The sequence below is a fragment of the Neofelis nebulosa genome, chromosome 16 (genome assembly GCF_028018385.1).
Source record: "Neofelis nebulosa isolate mNeoNeb1 chromosome 16, mNeoNeb1.pri, whole genome shotgun sequence".
NCBI lineage: Eukaryota > Metazoa > Chordata > Mammalia > Carnivora > Felidae > Neofelis > Neofelis nebulosa.
Window position 1 is genome coordinate 1,715,584 of NC_080797.1, and position 22,986 is coordinate 1,738,569.

At 61.8% G+C, this 22,986-nt stretch overlaps 2 protein-coding genes across 15 annotated transcripts; both read left to right on the top strand.

Annotated features, from left to right (window-relative positions):
* Positions 1 to 121: 121 nt before the first annotated feature.
* Positions 122 to 7,784, top strand: INCA1 (inhibitor of CDK, cyclin A1 interacting protein 1). Its single transcript, XM_058704106.1, is given in 9 exon segments — positions 122 to 513; positions 1,522 to 1,609; positions 5,683 to 5,796; positions 6,016 to 6,055; positions 6,338 to 6,531; positions 6,979 to 7,144; positions 7,336 to 7,365; positions 7,367 to 7,504; positions 7,601 to 7,784. Coding segments are annotated over 8 exon segments (1,122 nt in total). The 5' UTR covers positions 122 to 140; the 3' UTR covers positions 7,484 to 7,504; positions 7,601 to 7,784.
* Positions 7,785 to 8,075: 291 nt separating this feature from the next.
* CAMTA2 (calmodulin binding transcription activator 2) lies at positions 8,076 to 22,961 on the top strand. Of its 14 annotated transcripts, none has more exons than XM_058704100.1 (23): positions 8,076 to 8,208; positions 9,490 to 9,584; positions 9,747 to 9,850; positions 10,983 to 11,050; positions 11,130 to 11,265; positions 11,734 to 11,820; positions 12,001 to 12,154; positions 12,476 to 12,610; positions 13,132 to 14,075; positions 14,631 to 14,757; positions 15,988 to 16,122; positions 17,837 to 17,952; positions 18,442 to 18,626; positions 18,893 to 18,971; positions 19,120 to 19,342; positions 19,482 to 19,816; positions 20,811 to 21,007; positions 21,222 to 21,405; positions 21,503 to 21,574; positions 21,662 to 21,682; positions 21,851 to 22,020; positions 22,134 to 22,211; positions 22,313 to 22,961. In XM_058704100.1, the coding sequence occupies exons 2-23, from the start codon at positions 9,554 to 9,556 to the stop codon at positions 22,374 to 22,376; spliced, it is 3,645 nt and encodes a 1,214-aa protein (XP_058560083.1). In that variant the 5' UTR covers positions 8,076 to 8,208; positions 9,490 to 9,553; the 3' UTR covers positions 22,377 to 22,961. The 14 variants fall into 14 exon arrangements, with proteins under 14 accessions (XP_058560083.1, XP_058560071.1, XP_058560072.1 ...); XM_058704088.1 differs by having other exon boundaries at positions 8,120 to 8,208; positions 9,495 to 9,584; XM_058704089.1 differs by having other exon boundaries at positions 8,120 to 8,208; positions 9,495 to 9,584; positions 22,137 to 22,211.
* The last annotated feature ends 25 nt before the right edge of the window (positions 22,962 to 22,986 follow it).

Genomic DNA, 22,986 nt, shown 5'->3' on the forward strand with positions numbered 1-22,986 from the left:
CAGCGGCCGGCGCCCGCCCGGGCAGCGCGAGCTGGGGCGGGAGCGAGGGGCGGGGGACCGGCGGGCGCGCGCACGCGCGCGGGCGCGCGCGCCGTCCCGACACCGGCCCGGGAGCGCCCTGGACTGCGGTTAAAGGGGCGATGCCCTCCGGACTGTGGGGCCCACCGGGCGCGGACAGGGAACCGAGTTGCGGACGCAGAAAGGCACGCAGGACACCGGCCCTCGGGAGGGTTACGGCGCCGGAGGAGCCGGGCCGGGGACAGGAGGGGGGGTGGGGGCGGGCCCTGGAGGGGACCCAGGCCCCGGACCCGCGCACGTCGCCGCCGTCGGAGGCGCGCCCAGGGGGCGGGGCCGTCCGTCGCGGCCCGCCCAGGGGTGGTCCCCGCCCAGGCTCCGCCCCCGGCCGCGCGCGGCGCGCAGGCTCCGCCCCTGACTCCAGTCAGCGACACCCTCTCTCTCTGCCGCGCGCCCTCCCCGGCGTTCTAGAAAGCCGCCGCGCCGCCGCCACCTCAGGTGCCGGGACCGAGCGCGGGGGCGGCGCTGTCCTGTCCCTGCCCGGCCGGCCGCCGCCTCAGTCTGGGTGCCGTCTCGGGCCCGGCCCCCCGCCCCCAGGGCTCGGACTGCCCCCCCCAGGCCGGGCCTCCGCCTCACGCGGTGATGCCCTCAGGCCGGCGGCGCCTCCCCCGCTCCCCGAACCCGCGCTACCCCTCGGCCCACCTGCCAGGGTTCCCCCCTCCCCCAACGGGCCCGCCCCCTTCCGCCCTCTGAGGCCTGGGTGGCCCCCTGCGACCCGGCCCACCGGCCAGGGGACCCCGCCCCGGGGCCAGACCCGCCTCCTTACCCCCCCTCACCCCCCCCACCCCCGGTCCGCTGTTGAGTACCGTGTGGCTTCCTTGAGCTGCACCCCGCCCGGGAGAGCGACGGCCCCGCTTAGACCCTCCTGAGCGCGCCCCTCCCCGCGTTGGCCCCGGACGCCCCGTTCGGACCCCTGCCGGCTCTCCTGCCTCATCACGCAGCCTTGCTCGCTCTGTCTGCGCGGCCCGAGCGGCCGGCAGGTCATCGGCGGCTGCCCCTGATCCTCGGCTCGCCCTCCTTCCCCGTGGACACTCCCCCCCCCCCAGCTGCGCCAAGCGACCGCTCCGTCCCCACGTGGCGTCCATGAACCCCCTCGTACCCGATTTCCCTGCCTGCCCCCGCCCAGACCCCCAGACGCCTGTGCCCCGTCCGTGGTCTCCCCCTGCCCGCCCTCGTTCCACGTTGCCGTGTGTCCGTCCCACTTAGTCTGCACAGAAGGAATCTCCCCGGTCTTCGGCCGCGCCCGCCTTCCCCGCGCTCACCGCCTTTAGCCCGTACGCGCGTGCGTTCGCCTCCTAGAAACGTCCGGCCCTTAGGAAAACCCCCCGAAGCGCGCTCTCTCTTTCCGTTTCCCGGACCCACGCGGCCCCTTTGCGATCTCTGCATCTTCGGCTGGTCTCGTCCCTGTTGCACGAGTGAGTGATTCATCCTCCTTTATCCTCCCAGCGCCAATGAGGAGACTCGGTCCAGCCGCCCAGCCCAGGCCAGTGGTGCAGGGAGAGGACGGTGCAGACGACCTCATCCCCTTCGCCAAGTGAGTCCTCCCCACCCGGCGGGGATGGGGTGGAGACGCCTGGCTTCTTCCCGGAGAGTCGATCGCAAAGGAGGAATGGGAGGCTCAATGGCCGGTCTCGGGGGATCAAGGATTTGTGAACTTGTTCAACAAACGGTTTTTTGTTTTTGTTTTTTGATTTTTAAATGTTTATTTTTCAGAGCAAGGGAGAGACAGACAGACAGACATCGTGAGTGGGGGAGGGGCAGAGAGAGGGAGACATAGAATCCGAAGCAGGCTCCAGGCTCCGAGCTGTCAGCACAGAGCCCGACGCCGGGCTTGAACTCAGGAACCCTTGAGATCATGACCTGAGCCGAAGTCGGACACTTAACCGACTGAGCCACCCAGGCGCACCCCCCCCCTTTTTTTTTTTTTTAATTTTTTAAGCTTTTTTTTTTTTTTTTCTCTTTAAACTCAGCACTGTATTAAGCACCAGGGATTCAGCAGCTAGAAAGACCAGGAGTTTTGATCTGAGGTTCCCGAGCAAGGAGACAGAACGTCTGAACATGAACATAATTTCAATTAGCGATAAGTATCATAAAAAAAAAAAAAAAAAAGATAGGAAGAGGCCATAACAGGAAACAGAGTGTCTTGGAGACACGAGTTTAGATAGGGTGATTGTGGGAGGGTGAGTTTGAATTTAAATCTGAAAAATGAGAAGCAACCAGTCTGATAATAGCCCCGGGGTGGGGGCGGGGGTGGGGGGGAGAAGAAGGAATAATAGGGGTGAGGGGTTGGGGGGGAAGCCGCAAGAAAGAAAGCAGTTTGGTATCATCTGCAACCAGGAAACAGGCCAATGTACCTGAAACTTCGTGATCAAGGGAAGAGTAGACAGCAAGTCAGACGGTCAGGCAGAGGCCAGCTCATATAGGACCTCATAGGCCATTGAAAAAGAGGCCTGAGGACAGTAGAAATCACTGGAAGGTTTTAAGCAGGGAAATGACAAGTAGACTTTTTCTAAGTTTATTTTTTTATTTAAAATGTTTAATGTTTATTTTTGAGACAGAGTGTGAGCAGGGGAGGGGCAGAGAGAGAGGGAGACGCAGAATCCCACGCAGGCTCCAGGCTCTGAGCTGTCAGCACGGAGCCCGACACGGGGCTTGAACCTACAAACCATGAAATCATGACCTGAGCTGAAGTCGGACACCCAACTGACTGAGCCACCCAGGCGCCCCTATGTATTTATTTCTGAGAGAGAAGAGAATGTGGGGAAGGGGCAGAGAGAGAGAGAGGGAGAGAGAGCATCCCAAGCAGGCACCAGCTGTCAGCACAGAGCCCAATGCGGGACTCGATCCCATGACCATGAGATCATGACCTCAGCAGAGATCAAGACTTGGATGCTTAACCAACTGGGCCACCCAGGCACCCCGTCCAACTTTTTAAAAATCCATTTACGTAAGCTCTACACCTAACATGGGGCTTGAACTCACGGCCCTGAGATCAAGAATCGCACGCTCCCCCACCTGAGCCAGCCAGGTGCCCCTCTTCGACTTTTTTATCATGGAAATTTTCAAAAAAATACAGAGGTTAGAAAAAACAATCATCATGAGGCCAGTGTACCCTTTTCAGTCTGGTCAGTAATTATAGTTACATTGAATATAATTTTATCTGTATAGCCATCCAGCCTCCTCCTCCTCAGATTATTTTGAAGTAGATCTCAAAGTGTATATTATTTCAGAGGACCACTTTTAAAAGATTACTCACACTGCTCTGGGCAGAATAGATTACTAGGGGATTAGAATGGGGAAGCAGGGAGAGGAGGAGGAGTCCATTGAATAGACCAGGCAGGGAAAGACGTGCTGGAATGTGGTGGAGGTGGAAATGGTGACGAGTGGTCAAATAGGGTATATTAGATGTTTTATTTTTTCTAATTTAAGTGAAACTTTAAAAATTAAAAAGCAATTTTAATGTTATATCATTCATTTTTTGCAAGAGAGAGAGGGAGACACAGAATCTGAAGCAGGCTCCAGGCTCCGAGCTGTCAGCACACAGCCCGACTCAGGGGCTCGAACTCACAGATCGTGAGATCATGACCTGAGCCGAAGTCGGGCACCCAATCCACTGAGCCACCCTGGCGCCCCTAAATTTTTTTTAATATTTATTTTGAGAGAGAGAGAGCTTATGAGTGGGGTAAGGGCAGAGAGAGAGAAAGAGAGAATCCCAAGCAGGCTCCATGCTGTCAGCACAGAACCTGACATGGGGCTTGAACTCACAAACTGCAAGATGGTGAGCTGAGCTGAAATCAGGAGTCGACGCTTAACCAACTGAAGCACCCAGGCACCCTTTAAACTGTTTAGTTTTAAGTAAGTTCCACTACCAACGTGGGACTTGAACTCAAGACCGTGAGATCAAGAGCTCTACTGACTGAGACAGTTTTTATTTATTTACTTATTTATTTATTTGCTTATTTATTTTCAGAGAGAGAGAGTGAGTGAGCACAGTGGAGGAGCAGAGAGAAAGAATCCCAAGCAGGGCTCGAACTCACAAACCATGAGATCATGATCTGAGCTGAAACTGAGTCAGAGGCTTAACCAATTGAGCCATTCAGATGCCCCAAATTTAAGTGAAACCTTTTTTCAAAGTAAACAACTATATATATATATATATATACACACACACATATATATATATGCATATATGTATATATATATGTGTGTGTATATATATATATATATATATATATACACGCACATACATGAGGCCTGGACAGCCATGTGGTCTCAGGCATATGTATATACATGTATGTATAGGAAGGGTATATACATTTATATATATACACATATTTTTTAAAATCACTTTTTATTGTTTCTTTTAATTTAATTCCAAATTTGTCATATGCACTGTGGTCTTGGCTTCAGGAGTAGAGCCCAGGGATTCTCTCTCACATAGGACACCCAGTGCTCATCCCAACAAGTGCCCTCCTCAATGCCCATCATTCATTTTCCCCACACCCATCAACCGTCGGTTTGTTCTCTGTATTTAAGAGTCTCTTATGGTTTGCCTCCCTCTCTGTTTTTATTTTATTTTTCCTTCCCTTCCCCTATGTTCACCTGTTGTGTTTCTTAAATTCCACACGAGGGAAATCATGATCTGTGTCTTTCTCTGACGGACTTATTTCACGTAGCATAATACACTCCAGTTCCATCCACGTCGATGCATTAGGATTTTATTTTTAAGTGATCTCTGCACCCAACGTGGGGCTCATACTCACAACCCCAAGATCAAGAGTCACATGCTCTTCCGACTGAGCCTGCCGGGCGCCCCAAATCTGGGTGTATTTGTGATGTAGAACTGACACGAATTCCCGATGGACTGGACATGAAAATTGAGGGAAACGGAGGCATACCAGGTTTTGGGCCTTAGCAACTGGGCATTGGGGGTGCCTTTCCGTGAGGTGGGGGGGGGGGGGCTCTGGAGGAGAGGTTGAGGGGGTGGTTGAACTTGCAAGTCTGGAGTCCAGGGGAAAAGCCGGGGCTGCAGATACGGATTTGGGAGTCGTGAGCACATTGGTGGTATTTACAGGCGTGGGCTGGGCTGAGGTCAGGTAAGGAGGCCTGGAGATGAGGAGATAAGGGCCCAGGCCAAGCCCCAGGACACTGAGAGGAGTCAGCATCCAGTCTGGGGACTCTGGAAGTGCTGAGCACTGTTCACCACCAGCTCTGCACACCCCTGCTTCCTAGAAGATTAGTCTCTCTGAGATACAGGGACACAAAGCAGGAATGAACGGAGGTTCAGCTCTGCTGGGTCCTTGTGGTGACCAAAGGGATCCTGGCTGTCACATCCCCTGAGTAGCTGGGGCCCTCCTCTGTAACAGCCCAGTGATGGGCTCTCTGGTCATTTGAGATCTGGGGCTCAAGCAATTGGCAGGCTCTACCCTCGCCCCAGCTCCGGTCTCAAAGCCCTCACCATCTCCTCAGCTAAAATGGGTAAGAGAGCACATGGCCCGAGGGGGGCCGGACAGCCGTGTGGTCTCATGGAAAGACAGGACCACTGAGTCCCGGGAGTGAGCAGGTGCTGTGAGGGATGAGCCAGACCCGAGCCTACCTTGTCCTCAGGTGCTCCAGGGTGGTCAGCCGACCTGCACCACCCCGCCTGCCTTCCCAGAGCCTCACGCTGATGCCCCAGCGGTATGGAGACCTCTTCTGGGAGAGCCTTAGCCAAAGGCCCAGGTGGGTAGAAACAGAGCAAAGGAGCAGGGAAGGGAAGGCCGGACAATTTTAAACTAAGCCCTGTGGCAGTGAGCCCTAGTCTGGGGACAGCTGGCCCACTGGCTGACGGACGCTGGGGCAACTACTGCCAGATAGACAGGTGGTTGGGACGGGCCGTCAGAGAAACAATACGGATGGGGGTGTCCTCTCTGCACGTAGCTCCCCGTTTGTGCTTTACAGCCCCACCTGGACGGAAGAATGGCACATCCCTCCCTCGCCGGTAGGACAAACTCTGCCCTTTTAAGGCACTTTTGGGTTAAAATAGCACCCACCACCGTCTTATCCTCAGCCCTCCTTGTCACCTCTTCCCTGCTGCCCCCCAACCAGTGCACTGACCACGCACCCTCCTTTCTATGCATCTGTCACCATGTTTTCCAGATCACACCTGTGTTGTCACGATCTGGGCTCCCCAAGACCTCTGACTCCCTACTTCAGTCCAAGTTCTCCTGAGAGACCCAGTTCTGCCCTCTAGCCCCTGCCCCCACCCCATTCTCTGGCACAGAGAGCCACTGGTTGCTCCCAGCCTGGCCTGTACCCCCTTGAGAGGCTCCCACCCCCTGAAGTGCTTTGCAGAAGAAAGAGAAGGAGGCCACATTTGGCGGGAATGCAGCAGGGACCTGCGGGCATCCCAGCCCAGGTGAGGGCTGTCACTTATCACCTGGAGGATCTAAGGAGGCGACAGAGAATCATCAATGAGTAAGGAGGGACATCTGGGCAGAGTCTGGGGACAGGAGGGTCTGAACTAAGGAAGGCGTTGGGGGCTTTGAAGGAAGTGGAGGCTGTATGGGAAGAAGGCCGGGACTTGGTGCAGAACGTCCCCGTGTGGAGGGGAGGAGGGAGCTGAGCACGCAGGCTGAGCCTCAGGAGGTGGACAAGGCGGAAACTGGGTCACCGAGGCAGGAAAGCAGTCCACAGAGCTGGAGGACAGTGGGCAGCCAGAGGCCACCTCTGAGTCCCTGGACTGAGGGTGCTTCCACCCAGGGCAGCAGGGACTGGGGGGGGGGGGGGGCGCAGAGGGTTGGGAGCGAAGCCGTAACACCACTGGGTCCCAGCAGGAAGTATTTCGGGGCAGAAAGGTCAAGCCTGGAGAGGCAGAAAGCTTGGCCTTCAGGCGCCGCGTTCCTAAGCCTCCGGTCCCCACAGACTGAAGAAGGCTCAGTGGGACGTCTCCGGGGCCGCACCTGAGCCCCTGGCACCTGCCACTGCCGGCTGCGGAGTCCCCAGCGCCACCGAGTACCCGGGTCTGGAAGAGGCGAGGGCTACCTATCCACAGGAGGAGGGCCACCCTGTCACCACTGGCAGGACCCAGGTCTGGCCGGAGGAGCTAGGCGGAGTGCCGGAGGGTGACGGGGATGGACGCCCAGGGCCCGTTTGGGTGGCTGGATTGGAGACGCACAAACGCGGGCAGGGAGAGGCGATGGGGGCGGGGGCGCTAGGACACCTGGAGAGACCTCCTTTCCCGTTCTTCCGTTCCTTTCCCAACTTCTCTCATCCTTACAGCTGCTCTGGTCCCCCTGGAGACCCCTGGGCCTGGGGGGGGTCTGGTGTCCCCAGACGATTGGACTCTCTGGCCTCCTACAGCGCTGTCCCAGCGGGCAGGAACCGCCTCCGCTCCCCCTGGGGCATGGAGGTGCAGTCTGCGGAGTAAGGAGGAACCCCCAGGCCCTAGGTGTCCGTGCGCTGCCTGGTTGGGGGGGGGCCGGGCAGGCTCGCCGGCCGACCTGGAGCCTCCCCCTTGTGACGCCAAGGCCTTTCCCTTCCGCAGCCTCTCCCAGCGACCTCCCCGCGCTCGGCACTGGGCGCTAACAGCCCCCTTGGCCGCCCGTGTCAAGCCACCCCCCAGGGCTCCGCACGGCCTATCGCCCCCCCCCCCGCCCCCAACCGCCCGCCCGCGCTGGCTGGCACTGTGTTCTTTGCTCTGCTCGGGTATTAAAAAGCAAGCGCGTTGAGCCCGAAGTGTCTTTCTGCTCGTGGAGCAGTGATGGCGAGGCTGGCGCGCACGGAGGGCTGCGTCACCTCGAGGGCCCGGCTAAGATGAAGTCGGGCTGGACCCCCCGAACTCGAAGAGTCCCGCCGAGCCCCGCTCTTCCAGCCCCGGGGCGGCCCGCGCCCCGCTCTCTCGGCCCGGGCTCGGGCCGCACTTCCGCACCCCGGGACCCCGGAAGTCTGCCCCCCAAGTCCGGCCGCCGGACCCCCGCCCCGCTCCCCGCGCCGCCAGGGTTTCCCCGCCTCCCCCCCCCCCCACGTCCCCTTAACTGCGAGGCCCCGCCCCGTGCGCAGTGACGTCGGACGCCGCTGTCAGCGGGCGCCGGGGGGGGGGGTCGGTGTGGGGGAGAATGGCCGCTGCCGCCGTCACCCGCGGGACCCCGGGAGGTAAGAGCCGGGGCCTCGCGCCCGCCTCTCCGCCCCCGCGCCAGGGGGCGCCGCTCCCGGGCCCGCACGCCGCTCCGCCCGGCTCGCCCCCGCGCCGGCCCCCGTCCTCCTTCCCGCGCCAGGGGGCGCCGCTCCGCGCAGGGCCCCGCGGCGGACCCCGCGCCCCGGCCCCCGCCCCGGCGCCCCGCCGCCCCGCGCCCGCCGGGCTCTGTCCCGCGGCGTCCCCGGGGCACCCCTGCGTGAGGGCGGGTGTAGGACCCTCCCACGTCGGGGCTTCTCCGGGGACCCCCGCCCGGGGCCGCTCCGCACCCTGGCAGGCTGCCTGGCCCGGACTGCGCACCTGCGCCCTGGGGCGGAGTCCTTACCCAGACCCGGCTGCCCGGAGCTCTCCCGGCGCGGACCGACCTCCTCCCCTCTCCGCCCCGGACACCTGGCGGAGCCCGCAGCCCCGAGCCCGCGCTGAGAGCATCCTCCCGCTTCCATCTGTGCCCTCGGGAGGGTGGGGGCTCAGGCTGGAGCCCGAGTGGTAGATGGGGTACGGTGGGCCTGGAGGCCGGGGGCAGGCAGAGGCGTTTGGGGAGAGAGCTGGTGGGGGAGGGGTGGGGAGGGCCGTCGGCCTCAGAGTGGAGGATGGGTCGTCCCGAGGGAGGGAAGCTGGGGTCCGGGTACCTGGCCCGGATGGATCCTCCCAGGCCCTGACCAACCTAGAGGAGAGGGCGTAGGTTAGGATCAGTCGTCAGATATGCCCTTCCCCTTGCAAATATCAAATCGAGAAGGAACTCAGGGTGTGTCTTGTAAGGCCTAGCTCTCCAGCGGACTTAGATCTCCCGCCCTGCCCCCAGTGTCCAGGCTCTCGTCTGCCAAACCATCCTCCAAGGACCAGGTGCCCGGAGTCCCACCCCCAGGCCCTGACCCCACTGTAGCCCCAGCCTCCACAAGACCCACCCTCACACACGCGCGCACACGCACACACACACACACTCTGGGGCCTCTGAAGCGCCACCCCTCCAGCCTTCTCCCCTCCCCCACCCCATTTGTCTCTTCCTGATGATTCTGTCGGAGAGGGGGTGTCTCCCCACTCCTGCTGGTTCCTCGCACGAGGTCTGGAGTCTCCCTCTGCTCGGTTCTGCTCTACTCTCCCATCTCAGTCTAGCCCTTTCCCCTGGCCTCTTCATCTTTCCCGGGTACCGCGACCCAGCTCCGCAGCCCTCTCCCGCCTTATTCTCCTCATCCTGGGTCAATGTGGGCCTTCTGCCGTGACCTTGTTCTCTGCCTTCCCAGCACAGACTCCCCCTCCCCCCGGCCTCTCAGGCCGGGGGTGACCTTGCCCCCTGGAGCCCTCAACATGAATACCAAGGACACCACCGAGGTTGCTGGTGAGTACACAGTCTGTGGTGACCCTTGGTTCTTTGATCCCTGCTCTCCTTGTCCTGGTTCCAGATGCTTCCAGGGCTTTGGATCCGGCCCTTTTGCCCTGGGCCGTCACAGAGGTGTCAGAGGCCGCCCTGACAGAAGCCCTCTCTTCTGCTTCCCTCTAGAGAACAGCCACCACCTGAAGATCTTTCTCCCCAAGAAGCTGCTGGAGTGTCTTCCTCGCTGTCCGCTGCTGCCTCCAGAGCGGCTTCGCTGGAATACAAATGAGGTTCTCCAGGGAGCTTGGGGGGAGGAGGACCTCGCAAGGCCTGGTGGGTTGGAGGAAGGCCAGTGGGGGTCTTCCTGTGTCCATGCTCCTCATTGCACGATATTGCTCTAAGCTCTTTGCGGGTCACGGAGGAGGTGTAAAGACCTGTATCTCGTAGGAGCTTGCTTCTGGGCACATCCACCTGGGTAAAAATAACAGTTACCACCTACAAAGTTTTCCTTACAAACCTAGTACCGTGCTGACCTGTGTTATCTCATCCAGTCCTTGAATGACCCTGTGGGGCAGACACTGTCATCCCTGTGCTGTAGACGAGGCAACTGGTCTACCTTGTGGGGTCTATTTGACCATAGAGCCTCTGCTGTTAATAAAACCACCACCAGTGTTGGCTCTTTCTGGAGGCACGGCCCTCGTGTTACACCCCATCTGTACTCCGCACACACAACACGTTGTGCTGTTTGATCATCACTGACTTAATTCAGTAAACGAGGATTATCGGCAAAAACGTACGTGGGTGGTGATGTTAAAAGTGTGGGGAAGCTAAGGGCAGCGAGCAGGCCTTTTTGGAGAGGTGGGAAAGGATTTGGCCTATGGGGTGGCTAGGATATCTAGGCATGTCTGGCCTATAGGATACTGACACGCGGGAGCTGACTGCTCAGGGCACGTTCAGAGGAGAGTCGATGGACCGGCCTGGTAGGAGTGGTAGATGGAATATAGGTAAACAGGGAGAGCAGTGACTTGATTCCTGGTCTGAAAGAACCTTGGAGCCGAGCTGAGGAATCCAGAATTCTTGGCCGTGTCGAGCCAGTTAGGTTTCTTGAGTCAGGAGAAGACACAAAGATGGGTTTTAGAAAGAGCGAAGTAACAGGGCAGCATGAAGAGTTGATGATGAAGAGATCAGACTTGACCCCAAGGTCAAGGCCCCCATCGAGAGGAGGGAAGGAGAGGTTAGACTCTCGTCTGAGATGAAACCCGGGATTCTCGGGAGGTGGTGGTCCTGGCTGGGAGCAGACGTGGGCGCCAGCCCGCCCTGGCCGCCAGAACTCAGGAGAGAGTGGGGCCGAGGGCCAGGAGTGGGAGGCCAGGCTGAGACTCTGCGAAGGGGACACCCACCTGAGCGCCCCCTGTCCTACAGGAGATTGCGTCCTATTTGATCACCTTTGAGAAGCATGACGAGTGGCTGTCCTGTGCCCCAAAGACAAGGTGAGGTTTGTGAGGTGGGGAGTGGCAGGGGGTCCCAGATCCTGTTTCCAGAACGCAGGGCCAACCCTTCCCTTCCCAGGCCTCAGAACGGCTCCATTATCCTCTACAACCGCAAGAAGGTGAAGTACCGGAAGGATGGTTACCTCTGGAAGAAGCGCAAGGACGGGAAGACCACCCGCGAGGACCACATGAAGCTGAAAGTCCAGGGCATGGAGGTGAGCCGGGTGCCAGCCATCCGTCCTCGGCCCGGTCCCAGCCATGCTGGGGCCCAGTGACCTGTGTCCCCCTCCCTCCTGCCACCCTTCCCATCTCACTCACGTGCCACGGCCCCCTCCCCGACCAGCTCTCTGGGATTAGGCTCCTGGGAGGGCATCAGCGCCCACGCCCCTCGCTTCTCCTGGATTCCCTCGGGGGCCCGTGTCCTGAAGCCCTGAGCACAAGTCACGGCGGCTCCTCTGCTGGGCTGTGCTCTCGCCCTGCCTCCCCATCTCCAGACAGCCCCTCCCCCGCCTCCAGTCTGGGCCTTGTCTGGGTGCTAGGACTGGGAAGGCGCATGGGGAGCCCCCCGGGGCAGGGGGCAGGGGTGGCTGGGGAAAGAGGAGCTGCTGGAAAGGTTGGGATTCCTGCAAAGGGACTGAACAGAGGAAGAGTCGGGGAGCAGACTAGCCCTCCCCCCACCCCAGCCTGTCTCCTGGCAGTGTCTCTATGGCTGCTACGTTCACTCTTCCATCGTCCCCACATTCCATCGGCGCTGTTACTGGCTGCTCCAGGTGAGGCCGCGGGGCTCAGGGAGCTGGGGGCTGGGAAGAAGGGGGGTAGGGGGTGGAGAAAGTCACACGTCGGCGGGGGAGGGGGCGGTGAGGGCGGGGGCGCGCGGGAAGAAGGCCAGGACGAGGAAGCCGAGCCCCCCATGGACCCCATGGCGCTGTGTGTCTGCCTTGGGCTCCCAGAACCCTGACATCGTGCTTGTGCACTACCTGAATGTCCCAGCCCTGGAGGACTGCGGAAAGGGCTGCAGCCCCATGTTTTGCTCCATCAGCGGCGACCGTCGCGAGTGGCTGAAGTGGCCCCGGGAGGAGCTGCTGGGGCAGCTGAAGCCCATGTGTAAGGCCCGCGGGGGGCTAGGGTGGCACTGCTGGGGGCTGCTGGGGGCGTGCGGACGAGGGCCTCTACACCCAGAAGCCCCGGGAGCCCGGGAGGGTGCTTTTCCGAGGGGCCACCCGGACTCCCGCCGTGTCCTGAGGTCCGGGAACGCGGAGAGAAGGGGCTGAGGGACATTTGGGAGCTGCGCGTCCGAGCTGCTTTGAGGCAGCTGGCCAGAAGCCTCGGAGCGTGTCAGGCGCTTGGAGAAGCCGGCGGGGCGCTGTGGGGACGGTGTGCGAGCCCCATGGCACCCCCTCCCCGCGCCCCACCCCACCCCCACAGTTCACGGCATCAAGTGGAGCTGTGGGAACGGCACAGAGGAGTTCTCCGTGGAGCAGCTGGTGCAGCAGATCCTGGACAGCCACCCGACCAAGCCCGCACCCCGAACCCACGCCTGCCTCTGCAGTGGAGGCCTCGGTTGGTGACCCCTGGCCCCGGAGCTCCCCCCCACCAACCCGGCCACGCCGCGCCTCCTCTGGCCGAGGGCTCCCCCGGCCTGCCAGGATTTGCATGCGGATTTGCGTGTCTTTTGCACGTCCCGGAAAGCTGGGCCGGAGGAGCAGAGGCCTTCCCGGCTGGCTGCACACGGGCTCCTTTCCCTGGAGTTCCAGCAGCCCTGGCTCCTTCTCTGTCTCCTACTCTTAGCAACTCTGGGCCACCCCAGCCCGGCGGTTGACACCTAGGCGGTACCGCCTCGGTTCTGTTCTCTTGTCCTGTTTCTGTGCCTTTACGGGTCTCTCTCAGCTACTCTTCTGCGGGCTCCTGCAGTCCTGTTAACTTGGGGAGAAGGGGCACCGCTTCTGCCTCCCAGTGGCCACAGTCGGTATTACATCTCGTACACGCGCAAAGGGCGAGGAAACGCCTGGAGGCTGCCGGTAAGGGAAGATGGAGAATGAAGTGTCCTTTTCCTTTTCTCCTCCCACCCTTTTCCACTGCAGGTTCCGGGAGCCTCACCCACAAATGCAGCAGCACGAAACACCGCATCATCTCTCCCAAAGTGGAGCCCCGAGCTTTAACCCTGACCTCTGTCTCCCACCCCCACCCCCCTGAGCCTCCTCCGCTGATCGCCCCTCTTCCCCCAGAGCTCCCCAAGGCACATACTTCCCCTTCTTCTTCCTCCTCCTCTTCCTCCTCTTCCTCAGGCTTTGCGGAACCCCTAGAGATCAGACCTAGCCCACCCACCTCTCGAGGGGCGTCATCCAGAGGAGGCACTGCAATCCTCCTCCTGACGGGACTGGAGCAGCGCACTGGGGGCTTGACGCCCACCAGGCACTTGGCCCCCCAGGCTGACCCCAGGCCTTCCGTGAGCTTGGCTGTGGTTGTAGGATCCGAGCCCCCTGCCCCACCAGCTCCTCCCAGCCCTGCTTTCGACCCCGATCGTTTTCTCAACAGCCCCCAGAGGGGCCAGACATATGGAGGGGGCCAGGGGGTGAGCCCGGACTTCCCCGAGGCAGAGGCCGCCCACACCCCCTGCCCTGCCCTAGAACCCGCTGCTGCCCTGGAGCCCCAGGCGGCTGCTCGGGGTCCCCCTCCACCGCCAGGAGCAGGTGGGAGAAGAGGAAACCGTTTCTTTATTCAAGATGACGGTAGCGGGGAGGAGCTCAAGGCCCAGGGGGCTGCCCCACCCGCACCTTCACCCCCTCCTTCGCCCCCACCTTCACCTGCCCCCTTGGAGCCAGCAGGCAGGGGAGGCAGAGGGGAGGCCTTGTTTGGAGGAGCTGCTGGGGCCAGCGAACTGGAGCCCTTCGGTCTCTCGTCATTCCCTGACCTCATGGGAGAGCTCATCAGCGACGAGGCTCCAGGCGCCCCTGCCCCAGCCGCCCCGCTCTCTCCTGCTCTTAGCAGCATCACGGACTTCTCCCCAGAGTGGTCCTACCCGGAGGTGAGCCTCAGGCCTCGCTCCCCTATTTTTCCTACCCACGCCGCCACTTGGTTTCCCTTGGTTTGTGTGACCGCTCACTTGTCGTCCCACCCTATTTTCGCTGTCTCCCTAGTTAGCCCTCCCTCCTGCCTTCTCCCCTCTGCGGGCCAGGTGGTGTGGTGTGGGTCCCCAAGGTGCCTGGGGAACTTTGTCCTCTCGGTGACTGTGTCACAGGCAGGGCACTAGGGCGGCCCGGCCTGGAGAGAACATGACGGGGTGTGATGGCAGAGTCTGCCTTCGGCAGTGGAGAAGTCCCCGCTTGCTCTCAGCTGCCCCACAGAGGGGAAGGACCGTGGGAGCCTCAGGCAAGGGAAGCAGTGGGTTCCCCAATCTGGGCAGGAGCGTCGGGAGGAGGGACAGGCTAGCTGACCTCACCCCACTGCAGCCCGCCCAGTCCGTGTACCCGGAATCTAGCACAGGGCCCCGCCCTGCAGCACTAGTGCCCTCGATGAATGGGTGCCCAGGTGAGCACCCCACAGGGTTCCAGTCACATGGCGCCCGGCCTTCTCTCTGCAGGGTGGGGTCAAGGTGCTCATCACAGGTCCCTGGACTGAGGCCGCCGAGCATTACTCCTGTGTCTTTGATCACATCACGGTGCCAGGCTCACTCGTCCAGCCTGGCGTCTTGCGCTGCTACTGTCCTGGTATGGGGACCAGGGATGGCACGGGGACTGGGGACAGCAGGATAGCACCTGGGCGGTTAGCTTCCAGGAAGTGCTGGGAACGACTCTGTCGGATCTTGAGCCTGAGTCCTGTGTCCCCGCGATGGGCAGATGTTCCCCAGGCTTATGTGTCAGAAGGTCTAGGCTCTGGTCTAAGGAATCTAGTCCTCGGCTCACTGGTGACCTCGGACAGGTCCGCTCCTTTCTTGGGTCCGTGGCCGCCCCTCCTGTAGGGGCAGGCATTTGCCCTGACGGGTTTCCAGTGTCCATCCAGGCCCTCTGGCTTGGTTAGAGTCAGTCTTTGGTTCCAATCCAGGGAGCACGAGAAGGGAGACATGTTGGTCTCCTCCAACCTGTCCTGGACCGAAGGACATTGCCTTCTAGATCTGGGCTGTCCGGTATGGTAGCCATCAGCCACATGTGCCTGAGATTAATTAAAATGAAATAAAATATAAAATTCGGCTCCTGCCTCTCGTGAACCACATCGAGTGTTCAGTAGCCGCACGTGGCTTAGCGCTCCCCGACTGGGCGGTACAGACACAGAACCTCTCCACTGAGGTGGTCCGTCTGCCACCACCTTGCCTCCTTACCGTGCACCCAACAGTCAGCGTTACTGGGACCTCAAGGGCCACCAGAGTGACAGGATAACAGGTGTGCCGTCTGTGAGTGTCCCCCCACCCCCACCCCCCCCCCCCGCAACGGCCTGGTTCAGCATTGCATGGAAGGAAAAGAGAGATCAGAGAAGCTGGGATCAGGGATGCTTTTGGCCTCTAGTCTTGGGACCCCGGCCTGGTGGTGTCGTTCTCGAGGCCACAGATGCGGAGAGCCTGGGACACAGCTCTCACCAGACACTGCTGGTGAGCAGTTACATCTTTTCCGCTAGCCTCAGCATGGGCTCACGACCTCTGGACTCTGACCTTGGGGGACCAAACTTCTTTATAAGCGTAGGTGTCTCCTGACCCTCAGCTTCCAGGCCTTGGTGCCGAATAAGAAGCATCTTCACTGCAGAGTCTGCAGTCCCAGGTGTCTCTGGCCCATAGGAGGTTTTAAGTTCCTGAATGAACGGAGTGGAGTCCCTTCCCCATCAGGACCAAGGCCACTTAAGCAAGGGTGGAGGGGAGCCGGCTATGAAATGATCACGTGTGGCCTTCACGTGGGGGCCAGAGAAGGAACCAGGGAGAGAGCCCATCTTGCTGACCCTGCCCTCCCCAGCCCATGAGGTGGGGCTGGTGTCTTTGCAGGTGGCGGGGCGGGAGGGGCCCCTTTCCGCCTCTGTGCTCTTTGAGTATCGAGCCCGCCGATTCCTGTCACTGCCTAGTACTCAGCTTGACTGGTTGTCACTGGACGGTGAGTACTTAGCCCTCCAACCCCTTGGCAGGCCCCACAGCCTTTGAGGACATGCTCCAAACCCCTCAGGACTCCGGTGGCCACCGCCCAGCCCCCGGTTTACCCCCCTTTTCCCAACCCCTGTTTCATTGGTCATCTCTAAATGCAGCAGCCATTGCCCCCCCCCTCCCGCCCCGTCTCCTCTTCTCCGGAAACCTCGGAGCCGTCTCTGTCCCAGCTCTTGGCCTGTCCTCTGTCCCAAAGATGGGCTCTAGGCAGGCAAGGCCAAGAGGCGGGAGCAGGGACAGGGTGTAGGGCAGTGCATGTGGGGTGTCCACAAGCGTATGTATGTATCTGTATGTGTATTTAATTTCCTTCCTTAATTTTCTCTCTAGTTATGAAGATAGGTGGTTGCTGTAAGAAAGTTAGGAATAACAGAAAAGCATGCGGTAGAAAATGAAAACTGCTTGTAATGTTACCACTTGGTGACATTCGCCTTTAATGTACTTTCTTGCACGGACAGAGGCGCACATGCTCACGCATATGTGTATCAAGTCTAGACCCACGTGTGTTCCTTACGGGTTATCCCTCCTGTGGCTTCCAGCTGTTTCCCTGTGGCACCTGCTTCTCCTGGTCCTGCAGGTGCCCCTCTCCCCCCACCCGGACTTCCTTCCCTCAGCGCCCTTGCCCCCCAGCCCCCATCTGCCTCACTCTTGGGGGCGGTCCCCCCACAGCCTGGCCTGCTCATGAGTTCCGCCGTGGCTGCTCCAGGCCTATGTGTTCCTGGCTCTCCTGTGGGCCTCCACCCTCCCCCTGCTCCTTGGACTAGTGTCCTGACTTGCCCCTCTTCTTCCCTTCCTCTTGCTTGCTCGGTGCACCCCTCCGTTCTCCCGCCCTTCCTCTCCTCTCCTTCACCCGGTTTACCCTCCTGCCCCCTCCCTTGTCTTTCTGTTCATTCTCCACTCCCCACCCCCATCACCTCTTCCTCAGTCCCCCTTCTGTCCTGGCATCTCAAGTGGGACCTCCTCAACCTCCACCGTGTCTCTGTGCATGTTTTCCCACGGCCCCGATCCCCTCCCGCCTCCCCTCCTTGTCCTTGTGTGATCTCAGGAGGGGACAGATATAGCTTGGGGTGTGCGCGCGCGCGTGTGTGTGCTTTGTGCACAGGGTGGGGGAGGAAGAGGAGGAATGGACGTGGCCGTCCGTCTCTGTCACCTTCCAGCCCTGCCACCCTCTTTGTGGACAGCTGCCGGGGGACTGGGAGGAGGGGGTGGTGCTTTTTAAATCACAGCCCTTGAGCTCTCTGGGCAGTGGATAAGAGAGAAAAGGGGCCCAGTGTCCTTCAGCCCCAGCATGGGGGACAGAGGTAGCATCTGGGGCAAGGAGAGCTGACGGAATAGTGTGTCTAGAAGGCTGGGGGGGGGGGGTGAGTGAGATCTGGGCCAGCTTGGGGCCGCAGGCTGTTTGGGAGTTCCCACCGTGTCTGTGTCTCAAAGGACGCAGTTCTGGTCCCCAGTCAGTGGGTAGCGTTAAAAGCCCCAGTTTAAGGCCCGCGTCCTGATGGACCGTATTGGGGGCGGGGAGGGTGGGGCAGAGGGGCCGTTGTTCCGGGGGAGAGGAAAGGACGTGAGTCTGCCTCTTCACCCCCAGCGCCTGGGACAGGCCCAGTTGTGTTCGGGGCACCGCCCGGACCCTGCCCACCGCTCAGCCTCGTCCCGTACCTCTCGCCCCTCAGACAACCAGTTCCGGATGTCCATCCTAGAGCGGCTGGAGCAGATGGAGAAACGGATGGCCGACCTGGCGGCAGCCGGGCGGGCTCCCTGCCGCAGTCCTGCCGCGCCTCCGATCCAGGTACCTGTGTGAGAAGGAAGCTCGGGAGGGTCTTCCCGGAGGAGATGGCTCTCGCGTGTGGCTCTCCCGTCCCCGGCTTCCTCCTCCCTGACGTCACCCCACTCCGGCTCCACCGCGGGGCGGGAGTGGCTATTCTGGGCACCCTCTTGGCACGACGGGCTTCAGACTATTTCTGATCTGAAGAGGGTGGGGGGAGGGGGCCAGGAGAGCAGGGGCCCGGGTCTCCGAGGAAGCAGACGGGGAGAGGACTCTGGGCTCCGAGAGGGAGAAGCCGTCTGCGGGGGAGGAAGCTAACGGGGTGGGGGACATCCAGGACCCCAAACCAGGGACACGGATGGCCCAGAGAGCTCTGGGTGGCAGGAAAGCTGGTGCGGGAGGTGTGGGGAGGGCAGGACGGGAAGCGGAGAGGACAGGGGTGGGGTGGCCAGGGCCATCCTGAGCCAGGGGACCAGACGCTCGGGTCCCGGCACAAGGGTATCTGTACCGCAGGACGAAGGCCAGGGACCCGGGTTCGAGGCCCGCGTGGTGGTCTTGGTAGAGAGCATGATCCCTCGCTCCACCTGGAGGGGTCCTGAACGTCTGGCCCACGGAAGCCCCTTCCGGGGCATGAGCCTCCTGCACCTGGCTGCCGCCCAGGGCTACGCCCGCCTCATCGAGACCCTGAGCCAGTGGCGGTGAGCAGGGCAGCGGGCAGGGGGACTGGGGCAGAAGTACCAGGGGACGGAGGAGGGACCAGAGGACCCGGAGCCCCGCCAAGAGGGAAGGATCTGCACTCGTGACAGACTCTCAGCCCCTCACATTATGCGTCTCTGACCGTCTTGCTGCACCGACCCCGGTGCTTCTGGACAGCCTGCCCTCCTCCCCCGTTCCTTTGATTCTGATGCGCCTGCTTTGCCCACTTTTACCGACTGGGCTTGTGTCCCTGTCCCAAACCCTCCAGGAGCGTGGGGACAGGGAGCCTGGACTTAGAGCAAGAGGCTGACCCGCTCAACGTGGACCACTTCTCTTGCACCCCTCTGGTGAGCGTGTGCGGGACAGCACGGGCCAGGCGCGTGGCCGTGGGAAAGTGTCGAGGGACACAGGGAAGGAGCCGGTGGAGCTGGGAACTGAAGACCCGGCCTGGGGAGGAAGCGCCCCGGGCCTCACGTCCACGCTCTCCACCCTCAGATGTGGGCCTGTGCCCTGGGACACCTGGAAGCCGCCGTGCTCCTCTTCCGCTGGAACAGACAGGCGCTGAGCATTCCCGACTCACTGGGCCGGCTGCCCCTGTCCGTGGCACAGTCCCGGGGCCACGTGCGCCTCGCCCGCTGCCTGGAAGAGCTGCAGAGACAGGAAGCTTCGCTGGAGCCCCCACTTGCCCTGTCGCCCCCCTCCTCCAGCCCAGACACTGGTGAGGGTCGCCCCCGATCTAAGAGGCTGTGGGTGGGAGAGCGAGAGGAGGAGCAGGGAAGAGGAGAGGGGGGTGGGAAGAACAATCTGGGAGGGGTCATGGAGCTCCTGCTGCCCTTGCCTCTGCCCTGTCCTTGCAGGGCTGAGTGGGGTCTCGTCACCCTCGGAGCTGTCGGATGGCACATTCTCTGTCACATCAGCTTATTCGAGCGCCCCGGATGGTAGTCCTCCCCCTGCTCCTCTGCCGGCCTCAGAGATTCCGATGGAAGAGACTGTCCCAGGCCAACTCTCCACTGGGGCCCCTGAGGCCCCCCTATTCCTCATGGACTGTGAAACCACCAACTCCCAAAGGCCAGCACCCTCACCGCCTCCTCTCCCACCAACCACCGAAGGGGGGACTGCTCCTGAGGAAGCAGACGGCCCACTGGCCGTGGACGTGATCCCGGTATACTGCTCGTGCTCGTGCTCACGGACGGTAAAGGCTAGAAATGGCACGAGGTGGGGGGTGGGGGGGGCGGCAAGACTGAGCAGACGCTGATCATCCCATGAAGCAGAACCTGAGTCTGGCTTCAGTTTGGGAGGAAAGGGCCGTTTACCTTTATTTTGGGACGGGCAAAGCAACCCTTTGCTTAACTCCCATCAGACCTTGTGACTCAGAAGTCATGAGGTGTCAGAGATCAAAAATTCTAGAGAACAGCCTCAGCTGGAGCTGGGCTGAGAGGTTACCTGCTGGTCCGTGCAGAGATGAGGTTTTGGGGGAAGCAGCCTGACGGAGGGAAGCGGGTGCTGTGTGGAGCAGAGGCTGACAAGCTGGAGAGTCTCGCAGAGATCTGGGGTGGGGACGAGGCTTGCACAGGACAAAAGTGAAGCAAGTCTTGAGACGGGAGTGAACAGAGGAATGAATCTTCGAGCCTAGCAGTGCACTTCTCTGCTAAGACCTGGGGAGGTACCCATCTTGGAGAGGCCAACGGACTAACTGGGCACCTAGTACCAGAAGCACAAAATGCTTCAAGTCGGCAATGCGCCGGCTTCACAGCTAGAGCCATCTGGCAGGGTGTCCGGTAGGTGGCAGGCACCGAGCTCAGGGGGCTGGGGGCTGCAGGCACGGCCGAGCCTGTGCGGAGCACACGTTGGTCAGCTGGCATGAGGCAGGGGGGCCAGCGGGCAGTTGGCCTGGAAGGGCAGGTCCTTCACTTGTTCCACTCCTGCAACCCTGTTCGGAGAAGGTCCGTCCCGTCCCGTTTTCCACGCCGTCTCAACACAGGGCCATAAACTCAAGTGGGAGCCTGGCAGGCATATGTAAATAGTGGCCGAGAAGGACTGGGGAGCAGGGACAGCCATCCCCGAGGCCTGTCTGGTGGTGAGGGGAATGACAAGACAGCAAGTGGACGATGGTGACGGCCTTGGCGGGGCAGGAATGTCTGGCGGCTGGGACTGCTCCCGACTCACCGAGCCTCTCCTCTGTGCAGGTGGACATGATCTCACTGGCCAAGCAGATCATTGAAGCCACACCAGAGCGGATTAAACGGGAGGACTTCACGGGGCTGCCCGAGGCTGGAGCACCAATGAGGGAGCGGACAGGGGCCCTGGGGCTCAGCGAGACCATGTCCTGGCTGGCCAGCTACCTGGAGAACGTGGACCATTTCCCCAGCTCAGCCCCGCCCAGGTGACCAGCTCAGGACAGCATGTCCAGATTCGTCAGGGCGAGCAGGGAGCGGGGAGGTCCTTCCCTGGAGCCAGCGCTCCGTTCTGGCCCGGGGCCCCAGCCCCCGAGGAAGAGACTGGTACCGGCTGAGGGGCTCTCAAGTCCCCCTCCGGGCTCTGTGGCTGGACACGCTTCACCGTGGGCCCCAGGACACCCCCTCTCCCTGTCCCTGCAGCGAACTGCCCTTCGAGCGTGGTCGCCTGGCCGTCCCTCCCGCCCCTTCCTGGGCAGAGTTTCTGTCCGCTTCTGCCAGCGGCAAGATGGAGAGCGACTTCGCCCTGCTAACGCTGTCGGATCACGAGCAGCGGGAGCTGTACGAGGCGGCTCGCGTCATCCAGACGGCCTTCCGGAAGTACAAGGTCAGAGGCCGGGGGTCCCGCGAGATGAATCACAGCAGCCCGAGGTCAGGGGACGCGGTGGGCTCCAGGCTGGAAGTCTGAGGCTTGGTTCTCGCAGGGCCGGAGGCTGAAGGAGCAGCAGGAGGTGGCGGCTGCAGTGATCCAGCGCTGCTACCGGAAGTACAAGCAGGTGAGCCCTTTCTCCCCTGAAAGCTCGCCCCCACCCCTGAGCGCCCAGAGCGCCGCGGGAGCCCTAACCCCCTTCTCTCTCCACAAGCTGACCTGGATCGCGCTCAAGGTATTAGGCATGAGGTCTGGGTGCGCGCTTGTCCCTGACGAGCCGGCCTCTCCACCAGCGTGTGGATTAGAGACCGGCACCCGCCGAACTTGGGGGCGACCCTCAGGGCGCTGGGGCTCTGTCCCTCCACTTCACCCCCCCGCCCGTCCCCGCTCCCCGTCCCTGCAGTTCGCGCTGTACAAGAAGATGACCCAGGCGGCCATCCTGATCCAGAGCAAGTTCCGGAGCTACTATGAGCAGAAGCGGTTTCAGCAGAGCCGCCGGGCGGCCGTGCTCATCCAGCAGCACTACCGCTCCTACCGCCGCCGGCCCGCAGGCAGCCTGCCCGCCCGCACCAGGTACGGCCCGCGGACCCCCTCCCCGCCTTCCCCTGCCTCCCCTGCCAGGGTCCAGGGGCTGGGGGCGGGGGCGCCGGCGGGGGCCACGTCTGCTCATCGCTCCTTGCTTCCAGCAGGGGCTCCTTTCTCACCAAGAAGCAGGACCAGGCAGCCCGGAAGATCATGAGATTCCTGCGGCGCTGCCGGCACAGGTACCCGCGTCCCGGGCCGCTCCCCGCGGCCACCTCCCCACCGCCCCCCCGCCCCGTTCCCATCGGCCGGCGTCCTGACCCACTCCCCATCTCCCCCGCAGGATGAGGGAACTGAAGCAGAACCAGGAGCTGGAAGGGCTCCCCCAGCCCGGACTGGCCACCTGACCGCCGCGCCGCCTTCCTCACCGCCCCGGGGGCCGCTTCTGGCAGTCTTAACCGAGGCCGGGCCCTCGGCGGGAGGGGAGCCCCCGTCGGCCGCTGTCCCGCTAAGCGGCGGCCGGAACCCTCCCGGGGCCCCCGCCCCGCCCCGCTGGGGCGCGCCCCGTCTCTCGGCATCCCCCCCCCCAACCCCCCCGGGCCCGCGCCCCACCTCCCCGCATCTTCAGCCGCGACCTCCGGAGCCCCGCCTGCCCCTGCTCCGCGTTTCCCCGCTGCCTGCACCCGCCCCGGCCCCCTCCCGACTTGCCTTATTTATTTGTTGGACGCGTCTCTGAATGTATCCGCCTCGGTCCCGCCCCCGCCGCGCGCCCCCGCCCGACTCCGCATGCCGGCGCGCGTCCCCGCCCCGGGCCGCCCCGCCCCCGAGGGGAGGGGCCTGTACATACTGTAACATACAGAGCAGAGTGAAGAGTCTATTTACGGCGCCGCGGGGAGGGCGGCGCGGCGGGGGCCCCCGGCCGGCTCCACGAGCACTTTCTACTTGTGCATGGGCTTGGTTTCTACGAGTTACCATTAAACATCGCTGCACCAGCCAGCCTCCCGCCTCTGTCTGCGC

Bases quoted from the DNA above. Each gene is read 5' to 3' on its own strand.
- CAMTA2 (XM_058704088.1), top strand. From the start codon at position 8,172: ATGGCCGCTGCCGCCGTCACCCGCGGGACCCCGGGAG. The intron at 11,051-11,129 runs GTGAGGTTTGTG...TTCCCTTCCCAG, and splicing joins TCCTGTGCCCCAAAGACAAG to GCCTCAGAACGGCTCCATTA. The intron at 12,155-12,475 runs GTAAGGCCCGCG...CCACCCCCACAG, and splicing joins GGGGCAGCTGAAGCCCATGT to TTCACGGCATCAAGTGGAGC.